This window comes from Astyanax mexicanus, chromosome 4 (genome assembly GCF_023375975.1).
Source record: "Astyanax mexicanus isolate ESR-SI-001 chromosome 4, AstMex3_surface, whole genome shotgun sequence".
In the NCBI taxonomy this organism is placed as follows: Eukaryota; Metazoa; Chordata; class Actinopteri; order Characiformes; family Acestrorhamphidae; genus Astyanax; species Astyanax mexicanus.
The window spans coordinates 54,681,276-54,696,018 of NC_064411.1; the positions used below are offsets into that span (position 1 = coordinate 54,681,276).

Below are 14,743 nucleotides of genomic sequence, written 5' to 3' on the forward strand. Positions count from 1 at the left end.
GAATGAGGTGTACTGTAGTACTGTATATCACCATTTTTTTACGCTATTTTTACTTTTGAATTTTTTCTTTCTGTTCCATAGGAGAACCACGCAAGTTTGACCCAACGTTCAGAGGACCTGTTCATAATAGGTAAGAGATTCAAATGACTTATCGTTAAAGTCATGCCACAAGTCATGGGAACTAGTAGGAAGTAGGGCTGCAACTAATGATTATTTTGGTAGTCGACTAGGGCTGGGCGATATGGCTCTAAAATAATATCACGATATTTCAGGGTATTTTTGCGATAATGATATACTTGGCGATATAATTATATAAAATAATTAATTAATTTCAGGAATATAGTATAAGAGTATAACAGTATAATCATAATGTGGCAAAATAAATAATATAGCATAAAATAATATAATGCAGCAAATAATATTGCAGAATATTTAGTGCATGCATATAAACTGCAAACTAAAACAATTACACAATAAATACACCTAAAGCTTCACAGTAAATAATAGACTACTTTTAAGACAGAACAGCCCTTTTATCACAATATGGATTTTTAATATCATGATATTTCTGCGTCACAATATATTGTATACGATATAATATTGCCCACACCTATAGTCGACATATCTGATGATTATTTTTTCGATTAGTCGATTAGTCAACAATCATTTCTGCAACAATCGTGTCCTAAAAAATATCTCTAAAAACTATAGAAACAGCTAAACATGAGATTTAAAAGGCATTTAAATGGCCACATGTTGTTCTCATTGCTGTTACAAATTAACGATTAATCGACAATTAAATTTGTTGTCGACATATTTAAAAAATCAACATTGTCGATTATATCGACTAATCGTTGCAGCCCTACTAGGGACTAGTATTTTGCCCCATGACTATTGCCGTGTCCCATAGAGGCTAAAGAATGCTGCACTGATCTGTGAAATATGTGAGGACAGATCTTGCCAGAAGCCGTGGGTCACCATCATTACCTTCCTCAGCACTGTCCACTGTGGGTGGTAATATTAGCCTTCTACTGTATTTAAGTACACTGGCCATTGTTCAGCCTCACTTACAACAAGGTAACACCTCGCAACTTATACAGGTGCGGATGTTCCCAAGCCATTTCTTGACATGACACTTCATGATCAGTTAATATACATGACAGGAAATATATATGACTTTTTCAATGATTGCATTTTCAGTCACAAAAGAACCCAGCGTAACTTCTAAGCAACTGAAGGCCCACTGGCTAATACTAATGTTGGTAAATCCACCATCAAGAGAACACTAAACTACAAATACAAAAGCTGTGTGAGTGGTGAGTTCATGATCAATTTGCATACTGCTGTCTCATGACTTTTGGCAAATCACTGTATATTAGCGTAGAAGGGCTAACCCTATTGAAGAGCACAGACTGTATTTTCACTGCATACTTGCAAGCTAAGGCTATACTAGAGGTGTTTCTAATAAAGCGGCTGTGTTCTTGGCGTGGACATGATGTTTTTCTGTTGGTTCTGTAACTGTTCCAAGTAACTGCTGGTTGATGACCCATAATAGAACCTTACAGTACATTGTTACCATGGAGATATGGAGGTATCTTTATATCTTTGATCTCTATTTTTATATGAATCTTCTGAACAAACAGCCTGAGCCAACTCAAGCTGGTAGAGATGGTTAAAGGTGCAATTTACGCTATTTTACTATACTTTAAACATAAAGACAAAAAACATTAAAGACTTTAAACACTAAAGACAAAGAAAACATGTGGAGAAATTAAGTCTTAGTTTAAGGAGTTAACGAGAGCTTCTAAATATCGATCTGACCTCACGTATCGATAATGTATCGCAAACAAAAATCATTTGGTATATTGTTATATCAATATATTGGCCCATCCCTAGTCTGGATTAAACTAGTAGGTGTGAAAGCAGACAAAATATCGATTTCCCCCACGTATCGAGAATGTATAGTGAACAAAAACCATACGATATATCACTATATCGATATATTGTCCGACCCTTAGTCTGGACCAAACTAGTAGGTGTGAAAGCAGCCTAAATATCAATATAACCCCACGTATCGATAATGTGTCCCGAACAAAAAACATACAATATATCACTATATCAATATATTGTCCAACCCCTAGTCTGGATCAAACTAGGAGGTGTGAAAGGAGACAAAATATCGTTATGGCCCCACGTATCGATAATGTATCGCGAACAAAAACCATACAATATATCACTATATCAATATATTGGCCCATCCCTAGTCTGGACCAAACTAGTAGGTGTGAAAGCAGCCTAAATATCAATATGACGCCACGTATCGATAATGTATTGTGAACGAAAACCATACGATATATCACTATATCGATATATTGTCCGACCCCTAGTCTGGACTAAACTAGTAGGTATGAAAGCAGCCTAAATATCAATATGACCCCACATATCGATAATGTATCGCAAACAAAAATCATACGATATATTGTTATAGCAATATATTGGCCCATCCCTAGTCTGGATCAAAGAAGTTAGTTGTGAATTCCGCCTAAATATCAATATGACCTCACGCATCAATAATTTATCGCAAACAAAAATCAAACAATATATTGTTATATCAATATTTTGTCCGACCCCTAGTCTGGACCAAACTAGTAGGTGTGAAAGCCGCCTAAATATCGATATGATGCCACGTATTGATAATGTATTGTGAACGAAAAACATACGATATATCACTATATCGATATATTGTCCGACCCCTAGTCTGGACCAAACTAGTAGGTGTGAAAGCAGCCTAAATATCAATATAACCCCACGTATCGATAATGTATCGCAAACAAAAATCATACAATATATTGTTATAGCAATATATTGGCCCATCCCTAGTCTGGACCAAACTAGTAGGTGTGAAAGCCGCCTAAATATCGCAGCAAACAATTATAAATGAGGATTTTTAAGCAGAGAATCGGTAAGAAATTGCACATCTCAACCTCCCACCTCTCCAGTGACTCATATAACAGTCCAGCCGCCACTAAAAGCGGCTGTATTTTCTACACCTGTCATAATTTGAGGTGCAAACAAGTGTGTGTTAGTGGTGGCTGGAGCTGTGAATCAGTGGAAGCAGGTCAGCCGGCTAATGCAGGCCCAGTAACCCAGATAGAGTGACAGCGGGCCATTAAATAAAGAATGAACGCTCAGCTCACCTCCCTAATTGCAGCTGGCTGAGAGTGCGGCGCTCGCTGTGTAGCGGAGAGAAAGAAAAAAGGAGAGGTGGAGAGACAGAGGAGGTGGAGAGGTGTGTGTATTATTCTGTTCAACACAAAAATAATGTAATTTACACACTTTTACCCTGAAAAGTTCAGAAGTAATTGATGAGCCAGGGCTGTAGGTAACAGAAGCTTGATCGCTACCACAGTGTTAGCATATCAGCTACCATACCTGTGTTGACTTTAACTGAAATTTAAATTGGTTTGATGTTTTTTGAAACATTTAATTGTGACAAACATGCAAAAAATCAGGAAATTAGGAAGGGAAACACATTTCACACCACTTTACAACTCAGAGACTCTACAGTATTCATACAAAGAACAAGAAAGCGTGGATTTTTTTAATACTCTGTACTAGTAAGAATGTAATGGTGTCTCCTCTACTTTTATTCTACATTTATCTGCTCCAGTTCTGCTGTAAGATCATGAAGTTCGTAACCGTTTGAAGACTAATTATCAGGTCTGGACTGTCCAGGCATTTTCTCTGCAGCTTTAATGTTTGTTTGACCGCCTCCGTCTCGATTATCTCGGCCGGTTGAGTCCCCTGCGAACGCCGTGATGAACAGCCGTATTTATCTTCGCCTTCAGCTGTTGTGAAGATTATCACGGGCAATTAATAAGCCATTTGTTACAGTGTAATTACACGTCAGGGAAGCCCGGGCGAGGCGCATTAGTCTCTGATCTCCATCCCTCACGTTTTAGCGGCAATCTGAGTAAATTAGGGATGAATCATTTTCCCCGGCAGAGGCTCGAACGCCGCGGTCATTTAAATTCCTGCTCAGTCCCTGTAAGACTCCCTTGAAGTGGAAGGAGATGGAGGAGATTGCCTCTTGATAGCTGGAGATGTAATTATAGATCCCCCACCAACAGCAGAGCGGGCAGGCGGGACTCTCGCCAGCTTCTTCCTCCGTTTACCCTCCCGTCTTCTCCCAGGATCTGCAGAACTCAGCCGAGACTCCAGAACGTAACGTGGAATAATGTTAATGTTCTTTCAGATACGCTAGATTTTTTCTTCTCGGCTAATTTTTCAATTCCTAATATCCCAAACTGTGTACCTGTTAAGATCCAGTAACTGGAAATCGATAACGCCAGTGTTTCAGCAGGGAAATTACTAAAAATGCTTTTATTTTTTTGAAAAATAAAAAATAGAGCTTAAGAACTTGGTCCAAGGTTGTTGGCCTGTCACAATTACAGTTTCTGAATCAGATTCTCTCTGATTTTGCTATTTATACGTTTATGTTTGAGTAAAACGAATATTGTTGTTTTATTCTATAAACTACAGACAACATTTCTCCCAAATTCCAAATAAAAATATTTTCATTTAGAGCATTTATTTACAGAAAATGAGAAATGGCTGAAATAACAAAAAAGACACAGAGCTTTCAGACCTCAAATAATGCAAAGAAAACAATTCTGTTCATATTTATAAAGATTTTTAAGAGTTTTAAGAGTTCAGAAATCAATCAATATTTGGTGGAATAATCAAATAACTGTTTTTTAGTCACAGTTTTTCCATGCATCTTGGCATCATGTTCTCCTCCACCAGTCTTACACACTACTTTTGGGCAACTTTATTCTGCTTTACTCCTGTTGCAAAAAAATTTCAAGCAGTTCAGCTTGGTGGTTTGATGGCTTGTGATCATCCATCTTCCTCTTGATTATATTCCAGAGGTGGTCTCTTATTTTTTCCTGAGCTGTATATATGTTTACATATATAACAGTGAACAGTATGATAGCCAGTCGTGCTAAATGACCAATCAGTGCTTTAATAACTGTGACTCCATATACACAGCGTGGAACGACTGCAGTAAGTAAGGAAAACAGCACTAATGCATTTTGATAAATGATATAGAATATCATTGAAAAGTTACTTTATTTCAGTAATTCAGTTTAGAATGTGAAACTCATATATTATATAGATGTATTAAACACAGAGTGATCTATTTTAATGATTATGGCTCACAGCCAATGAAAACCCAAGCCCAAGCTGATTGATCAGAACGACCAGCATTACTAAGCCAATATGAACCAAAAAAATGGACCAAGATGGTCAACTAAGATAAACCTAGGTGGTTGGCCAGTTTGACTATCATGACAAAAGAGGTTGACCAGCATGTCTAAACTGGGTGATCTGGATGTACTATGGTCGTTGACCACTGTGACCAGTGTGACCAAGCTGGAAGACTACCAAGCTTGTTAACCAGGATGAACCAAGGTTGTTGGCCCGTATGAACAGTATTACCAAGCTGAGGGACCAACGAAGTGGGTGGGTTGGCATGACCAAGTCAATATCCAATATCCAAGGTGGTTAACCACTGTGGCCAGCATAACCAAACTGGTCCAAACCAGAGCAGTCCAAACTGTGTGACAAGCTTGACCAAGGCAGTTGACAACATATCCAGAATACCTAAGCTGGGTGGTCTGGGTGGACTATGGTGGTTGACCACTGGTTGGTTAACCAGCATAAATGAAGCTGATTAATCAGCATGACCAAGCCAATATGAACAAAGATGGTTTACCACTGTCACCAGTTTGACCAAGCCATGGTGGTTTGCCACTGTGACCAGTGTGACCAAGCTGGAAGACTACCATGACCAAGCTTGTTAATCAGGATGAACCAAGGTTGTTGGCAAGTATGAACAGTATGACCAAGCTGAGGGACCAAGGAAGTGGGTGGATTGGCATGACCAAGTCAATATCCAATATCCAAGGTGGTTAACCACTGTGGCCAGCATAACCAAACTGGTCCAAACCAGAGCAGTCCAAACTGTGTAACCAGCATGACCAAGGCAGTTGACAACATATCCAGAATGCCTAAGCTGGGTGGTCTGGGTGGACTATGGTGGTTGACTACTGGTTGGTTAACCAGTGTGAATGAAGCTGGTTGAGCAAGCCAATATGAACAAAGATGGTTGACCACTGTCACCAGTTTGACCAAACTAGCCAACCAAGATGAACCACTGGAAATCTGTGGGGTCTTTCCACTTAAAATTTCCAACCTAGATCTAGGAAATTCTGATATCCGATTTCAAGTAGAACTCAGCATTAGTTCCAAACCTCTTGTATCCTGGAAATATCCGAATAAGAGCAGAGACAGGCCGCGGAGCTCAGAGGTGAGTAGAAAATCAGAGTCGGCTGGAGAACAGCGGGGTGAAGGAGGCCGGCGCTGATTCAGGAGTGTGGATGTGATCGTGGCAGCGAGTTCAAGTCCTAACAGGCCGAGGAAGAAACTCAGTGTGAATAATTCAGCGAGCGAGGGCTGTTTGGTAAATCTACAGTGTCGGCTCTGAGCTGAATGCTAGTGAAGTGCGGCCGCAGCCCGCGGGACAGGAATACCCAGAAAGCACCTGACTGCAGCTTTCCAGAAGCGCCATAGTGCTAAAATCACCGTAAACGCTCTCTCTGACTTACCATGATCCTAATACTCCTGCTCTCCAGCCCAGATCATGCAATCTTATGCAATCGCTTCATAAGAAGGGGGTTAGCGTGTAGGCTAACAGAAAAAATATGCTAACTGGAGAAGATAACATCTCCTGCTTTTGTTGGAGTAACTGTCTCTACTGTCCAGAGACGGTTTTCTACTATTTTGCATTTTAGAGCATTGCCAACTCCCCTACTCATCCCATCCAAAAGTATTGGATGGAGCACCATTATAATTCCAGAAGTGGTAAAGCGCTGCCACTATGATCAGGGAGATTGCTGGTTCGAATCCCGGTCATGCAGCTTGCCATCAGCTGCTGGAGCCCTGAGAGCGCACAATTAGCCTTGCTCTCTCTGGGTGGGTACAGTAGATGGCGCTCTTTTCCTTCATCACACCTGATGTGCTTAGGCATTCTTAAATAATTATTATGCAGAGTAGACCACAACATCAAGGATATTTTTAATTTGTATCTACCGAAAGCACTTCTTACAATGGTGTTCTTTTATTAAACAAATGTAACTTTACGGCAGCAGTTAATATAAACGTTAGGTAACCCAAAGCCTCCCAGTCTAATAGCAGAACAAAAAATTACCCAGAATCTGTTTTTTTATTGCAGTATATTGTTATATATATTGTTATTGTTGGGATTCATTGCTCTCATCACTGACCTCGCGTGTCAAGCAGGTGTTGTGCTGAATTCAGCACCCCTGCCAGGAAAAGCATCCTCACTCGGGAGTGTGCACCCACGTCTTCTTGGCTTTAACTTCACTTAGAAAATGGAAAAATATCCAAGATACTCTTTTGAGCCATGTTGAGGCCCTCCCGGGAGACAGTGCTTTTCTTGGTGGGGGTGCTGAATTTGGCACCATAGTAGTGCCTAAATCTGCAACAACGCCATGAAAAGATAATTGCTTGAGCCAACTTTAATTAGAAACGCGCTCCCGAGAGGGGGTGCTTTTCATAACAGGGTGCAGATTTTTTATTGATTTTTTTAACAAATTGATGCTTTTTTGTGGTAGCAATTTTCTTGGGACAAATCTACATATTTCTGTTATTGGGTAGCATCCCCCCCCCATGGTTCCTACGCCAATTTGTGCAACACCAGATATACAGGGGTTGGACAATGAAACTGAAACACCTTCCAGACAGCTTCCTCTTACAGCATCCACAGTTAATCCTGTTGGATGTGGTTGGTCCTTCTTGGTGGTATGCCGACATTACCCTGGAGACCGTGGCTCTTGATGCATCACAAAGACTTGCTGTCTTGATCACAGATGCGCCAGCAAGACGTGCACCAACAATTTGTCCTCTTTTAAACTCTGGTATGTCTCCCATAATGATAAATTGTGTGCATTGTAATATTTAGAGCAGAACTGTGCTCTTACCCTGCTGCTAATTGAACCTTCACACTTTTACTGCTCTTACTGGTGCAATAATGTGCAATTAATGAAGATTGATCACCAGGCTGCTCCAATTTAGCCATGAAACCTAAAATCCCACACTAAAATGATGACAGGTGTTTCAGTTTCATTGTCCAACCCTCTATAGAAGAATGCCCCAGTGGTACAGTTCCTCCTTTAAGAAGCTGTGTGGGTCAGAAGTGTGGTGTCGGTGTGATCAGTGTTCTTATTCTGAGCTCAGTCTGAGATACAGAGCTGCTCACCTGCTGCAGGGCTTTAATAATGAGCTCTGATCGGCTTATCACGAACAGCCCAGAGTCCAGAAATCCCTCCCGGCTTTTTATAGAGCGTTTATAGACTGAGGGTGTGGACGGTGTCACTCTCAGAGTTACGCTGACCTTAATTAATCAGGGTTTAGTCTCTAGCTCTGGTGTGTAGAGGGTTTTAGCGCTGGGGTAAAGCTGTTTTGTGGTTGGGTTTAAGGTTTGTGATTTATGTTTGGAGGACTGAATAAGTTATTGATTTAATTTAACCTTTTTTTTTTATCCTAAATCTAAGAACACACATATATTTAACTATTTAAAACATGTACTGGTCAAACTCAGGCAGCTTTACTTTAAGAAGTAAACCAATAAGAAGATGGTTACAAAACCCATGTGACACATTTAAAAGCATGTTTAAAAGCAGGTCCATTAATTTCTTTGATTTTCTCTCAAAAAAAGTCTTTATTTCAACGAAATGTTTGACTACATGTTCACATAATTGATATTTATGACAAAAAGAAGCATCCCAGTTGATGGCACTTAGTCCTGTTACTCAAACTCACTCCTGTTACTGAGTATTGATTGCTGTCAGATGTTCATACTCATTTATAGACTTTCTTCTTTTGAGTCTTGGTTCTTTTCAGCTGTTTATCCTCATTCTTAAAGTTTCTTCTTTCAAATCTGGGTTCCTTTTAGCTGTTTGTTCAAATAGTTGATATTTATGACACAAAAAAATCACTCCTGTTAATGGCACTCATTCCTGTTGCTGGAACTCACTCCTGTTACTTTTATGTAAAAGTAACAGGAATGGAAGTAATGACCAAATTTTGGGAAAATCACTAGAATGTGCTCAAAGTCCTCATGCTATTAGCATAGCCACCATTTAGCTATTTTTTATGTTTTTGCTAATTCCATGATAAAAACTCACTCCTGTTACTGGAACTCACTCCTGTTACTTTTAGAAAACAGTAACAGGAATGGAAGTAACGACCAAATATTGGGAAAATCACTAGAATGTGCTCAAAGTCCTCATGCTATTAGCATAGCCACCATTTAGCTATTTTTCATGTTTTTGCTAGTCCCATGATAAAAACTCACTCCTGTTACTAAAACTCACTCATTTTACTTGTATGTTTTGAGGAACAGGAATGAAAGTAACAGGAAGGAGTTTTTAGCATAGAATTAGCAAAAAACATGATAAATAGCTAAATGAGCTCATTTGTGCACATTCTAGTGATTTTCCCAGAATTTGTATTTTAAGAATACAGCCAATAAGATCAAAAAATTAATTTAGTTAATTTAGGTAACAGGACTGAGTGTTGAGATTGAACTCCTCCTCAGTCATCGATACAATAAGATCAAATATACAGAAAAACTAATGAGGGAACTTACTTTTTGGTCTTCTCATGATCTTCAGAACCAGAACCAGCTGATGTCACTTCCTGTTGTAAAATGTTCCAGATGTTTCAGATGATCAAGGTAATGTTTTATGGTAACAGGACTGAGTGAAAACCCAGGGACACAACTAAAATGTGTTTTTTAACTTAAATTAAATTAGAGACAGATACTCTAACAAAAGCAGGATAAAAACTTAAGATGTCAATTTCAGATCACCTACATTTGAGGCACTGAGGAAATTTCCTGTAGCTTTCGCTTTAAATAGTTCTTGTTTGTGAAGATCTGCAGTTACTCTGTAGTTTATGGTTTATCACAGTGAGGAATTATTCTTCAGAGGAAGTTTTTAATGTTTGGAGAATAACGGACTGAGGCTAACCGTGCCAAATCCTGCAGTAACACCATATGTGGAGCCGTGCTGAGACTCTGGATCTCCACCAACACCTCAAAGCAGCTCCGCTAAAGCTTTAAAAAAGCTTTTTTATTTCTGAGCGTCTCTTGATGAGTTTTGGCTCTCAGTGCTGAATAAATCTGAGAATCCAGAATCTCAGAGAATCAAGCCTGGAGGATGAATTCTGCTGTTCAGTTCTTCAGGCTTCACCAGTTTAACTAATGAGTTTCCTTCTGTTCTCTGGTTCTCCTACACGATATTCAGACTTTTCTTTCTATTAATTCTCAGTTTTTTGTCCTTGCTTCCTAAAGAGTGGCTCTTACTGAGTCTTGGTTCTCTGGGTGGTTCTTCATGCTGTCAGAGGTTTCAGTTCCTCTGAGTGTTTCTCATTCATACTCTTATAGAGTTTATTCCTTTGGTTCTCCGATTAGTACTACTGAGTCTTGGTTTCTCTCAGTGGAATTTTTTATGCTCTCAATAGTGTTTCTCGATCTGAGTATTGATTTTATGACTTTTTTATTCTTGTTCCTCGTTTTAATTTCTAATCTCCAATTTTTAGAGATTTTCCAGCTGTTTTCCTTATTTTTAGAGGGTTTTTTTTAACTTGTTCCTCTTGGTTGTTTTTTTTTTTTTTTTTTTTTTAGTTTCCTCTTTTGAGTCTTGGTTCCTATCAATAGTTTTTTTTTCTCATTTTTGGAGTTTTTTTTTCTTTTGAATCTTATTCCTCTTGTTTTTCCTCATTTGTGGTGTTTTCTCTTTTGAGTCTTGTTCCTCTCAGTTGTTTTTTCTAATTTTTAGAGTTTCTTCTTTTGAGTCTTGCTTCCTTTCAGCTGTTTTTCCTCATTTTTAGAGTTTCTTTACTTGAGTCTTGATTCCTGTCAGTTGTTTTTTTCCTCATTTTTTAATTTCCTCTTTGGATTCTTGTTCCTTTTAGTTGTTTTACTTATTTTTAGAGTTTTTTTTCTTTTCAGTCTTGGTTCCTTTCAGCTGTTTTTCCTCATTTTTAGAGTTTCTTCTTTTTTATTCTTGTTCCTCATTTTAATTTCTAATCTCCAATTTTTAGAGATTTTCCAGCTGTTTTCCTTATTTTTAGATTTTTTTTTATCTTGCTCCTCTTGGTTGTTTTTTCAATTTTTTTTAGTTTCCTCTTTTGAGTCTTGGTTCCTGTCAATAGTTTTTTTTCTCATTTTTGGAGTTTTTTTTTTCTTTTGAGTCTTATTCCTCTTGATAGTTTTTCCTCATTTGTGGTGTTTTCTCTTTTGAGTCTTGTTCCTCTCAGTTGTTTTTTCTCATTTTTAGAGTTTCTTCTTTTGAATCCTGGTTTCTATCAGCTGTTTTTCCTAGTTTTTAAAGTTTTTTCTTTTGAGTCTTGGTTCCTTTCAGCTGTTTTTTAGAGTTTCTTCTTTAAAATAGTTTTCTTCTTTTTTTAGTTTTTTTTTCTTTTTTTTTCCTCACTTTTAGAGTCCCTGGCTATTTTTTAATAATTGTTAGAGTGTCTTTTTTAGTCTTGTTTCCCTTCAGTTGTTTTTCTCATTTGTAGAGTTTCTTCTTTTGAGTTTTGTTCCTCTCTGTAGTTTTTTCTTATTTTTAGAGTTTTTCTTTTAAATCTTGCTTCCTGTCACTGTTAGCTGTTTTTTTCTCATTTGTAGAGTTTTTTCTTTTGAGTCTTCATTCCTTTCAGCTGTTTTCTCATTTTTAATTTTTTTTTTTTCTTTTTTAGTCTTGCTCTTCTCGGTTATTTTTTCTAATTTTTAGATTTTCTCATTTTGAGTCTTAGTTTTTTGTCAGCTCGTTTTCTACAGAGCATTGGTTCTTACTGTGGTTCCTCCAAAGTTTTCTGTATTTAGGTGCTTTTACACCTACTGTTTGTACCTTATTTGATTCATACCTTCAAACTTTACTATGTTCAGCACCAAAATACTAAAATGTATCCGAACCAAACCCTTTAGCACTCCAATGCTAAAACGCTATATATGTATCGGGGGGCTTAAAAGTTTCCCAATTTTAGGGGGACGATTTCAAGGGGTAGGGAAAGAGAAATGGGATTTGGAATGGGATATAACCGAGTTTCCTAGAGTTTGTCTTTGATTTATTCTACTCTGCATTTCTTTACATTAAAAAGCGAGAGATTGTGAATCTGTACTCTAAACTCAGCAGAAACGCAGGTTGGGCTTGAGGCGAGGTTTTGCTGTGGGCGTTCGAGAGTGAGTAAGAACAGAAAAGAGAAAGAGAGAGAGAGAGAGAGAGAGAGAGAGAGATCAGAGGAATCTCTGCAGGCTTTCCCCCGGCCAGCAGAAACAGACACTTCCTCGTTTACAGAGTTGAGTCGGGCCCTCGGGGGACAGCAGCAGATGTTCAGGGCTGAAGGATGAAGAGTCGGGTCAGAGAAGCTAATGCTGCTCACAGTGAACGAGAGTCAATGGCCACCAATTAGCATGATTCATTAATGCTAATGTCTAAAGTGCTACTGCTTTCCATTCATTATTAGCTGTGTTATTAGCATGTATTGTCAGGCTGTTCCTTTAAAACTCTTTTAAATTCTTTTATTGGGGGACGTTTTACCATTTTTTACCACCTTTTGTAAAAAATATGCTTTTTTATTTGATTACACTCGACGTTCAATTTTTTTTTTTTTGCACCATAAAGAATATCCTGCATCTTAGCATGTCTAGCTGTAGTCTCAGCATGTCTCATTTTTAGAGTTTTTGTTCAAGTCTTGTTCTTCTTGGTTGTTTTTTTGTTTTGTTTTGTTTTTTAGAGTTTCTTCTTTTAAGATTTGGTTCCTGTCAATATTTTTTTCTAATTTTTAGAGTTTCTTCTTTTGAGTCTTTTTTCCCAAAAATGTTTAAATAATTTGTAGTTTCTTATAGGTATAGAAGTTTAATATATTTTTTTTTTAATTTCATATTTGATTACACTCAACTTTCCATAAAGAAATCCCGCATCTCAGTATGTCTGGATGGTGTCTCAACATGTCTCGTTGGTGCCTTACCATGTCTTGTTTATGTCTCAGCATGTCTCGTTGGTGCCTTACCATGTCTTGTTTATGTCTTAGCATGTCTCGTTGATGTCTCAGCATGTCTTGTTTATGTCTCAGCATGTCTCGATGGTGTCTCAGCATGTCTCGATGGTGTCTCAGCATGTCTTGTTGATGTCTCAGCATGTTTCATTGGTGTCTCAGCATGTCTCAATGGTGTCTTAGCATGTCTTGTTGATGTGTCAGCATGTCTCGTTGGTGTCTTAGCATGTCTCGTTGGTGTCTCCGCATGTCTCGATGGTGGCTCAGCATGTCTCGTTGGTGTCTTAGCATGTCTCGTTGGTGTCTCCGCATGTCTCGATGGTGGCTCAGCATGTCTTGTTGGTGTCTCAGCCTGTCTCGATGGTGTCTTAGCATTTTTTACTATCTTTAAAAATATATATTTTTTTTAATTTGATTTTATATTTGATTACACTCAACTTTCTACAAAGAATATCCCGCGTCTCAGCGTGTCTCTCGATGGTGTCTCAGCATGGCTTCGATGTTGTCTCAGCGTGTAATATTAATAATAACTACATTTAATCATTTTAAGAAAAATTTAGATAACAGTGAATAAAAGATAAAAATAGATCAAATAAAAAAATAATAGACATGGTTTTATATATAAGAATTTAAGATCAAAAGAAGAGTGTCTTATAAATAAAAATTAACTTTAGGAACTCACTGGTCACTCCATCGGCAGAAGCTTGGAACCTTGGCGTAGTAAAATGGATGACCAGTTATTATTCTCGAGCCACGTAGCAAATCTGATTCAGTCGTGCAGATTCTCTTCTTTACAACATCTGGAGAATTTGACCTTTTCTGTCTTAGGAAGCGACTCAGGTGGTCATTCAGTCTCTCATCAATTCAAGACTCTACTACTGCAATTACACTTAATTATATTTTTGCTGAGTTTAATTTCACTACTAACCACAACGAGCTAGCTAATGTTACCAGGGAGAGAACTAAAGTTAGCAGAAAGCTAGCTAACGTTAGCGGCGAATTAACTAACATACTAACGTTAGCAGCAAGCTAGTTAACATACAGTACTAACTTTAACTAGCTTAAAAAAGCTAGCTTGTTAGCAGAGAGCTAGCTAACATTAGCGGCGAGTTAGCTAACATTACCAGGAATAGAACTAAAGAAATTATGACAACATTTTTAGGTCTTAAATTATATTTATTGAGGTCTTAAAAAGCATTAAATTTGACTTTTAAAATGGTGCAAGAACCCTAAAATTTATCACACCCATGGTTAATTAAGTTAATTAGTACATGCCTTTTGCAAGTTTTGAGCTGCGCAAGCTAGCTAACATATGTTAGCAGCAAGCTAGCTAACATACTAACTTTAGCTAGCTTAAACGAGCTAGCTAAAATGACCAGGTATAGAACTAAGGTTAGCGAAAAAGCTAGCTAACATTAGCAGCAAGTTAGCTTACAATCTGATGTTAGCAGCAAGCAAACTAACGTTAGCAGCAAGCTAGCTAACATACTAACTTTAGCTAGCTTAAACGAGCTAGCTAAAATGACCAGGGATAGAACTAAGGTTAGCGGAAAGCTAGCTAACATTAGCAGCAAGTTAGCTAACATACTAACTT

At 38.0% G+C, this 14,743-nt stretch overlaps 1 protein-coding gene across 2 annotated transcripts in view; it reads left to right on the top strand.

Annotated features, from left to right (window-relative positions):
* The window catches only part of slc44a5a (solute carrier family 44 member 5a), a 150,230-nt gene that overhangs the window by 73,446 nt on the left and 62,041 nt on the right, over positions 1–14,743 (top strand). For both annotated transcript variants that reach the window (XM_049478871.1, XM_049478872.1), the window contains exon 2: positions 82–130. In XM_049478871.1, coding sequence (XP_049334828.1) covers positions 82–130 — 49 coding nt within the window. The remainder of the gene's footprint in view (positions 1–81; positions 131–14,743) is intronic.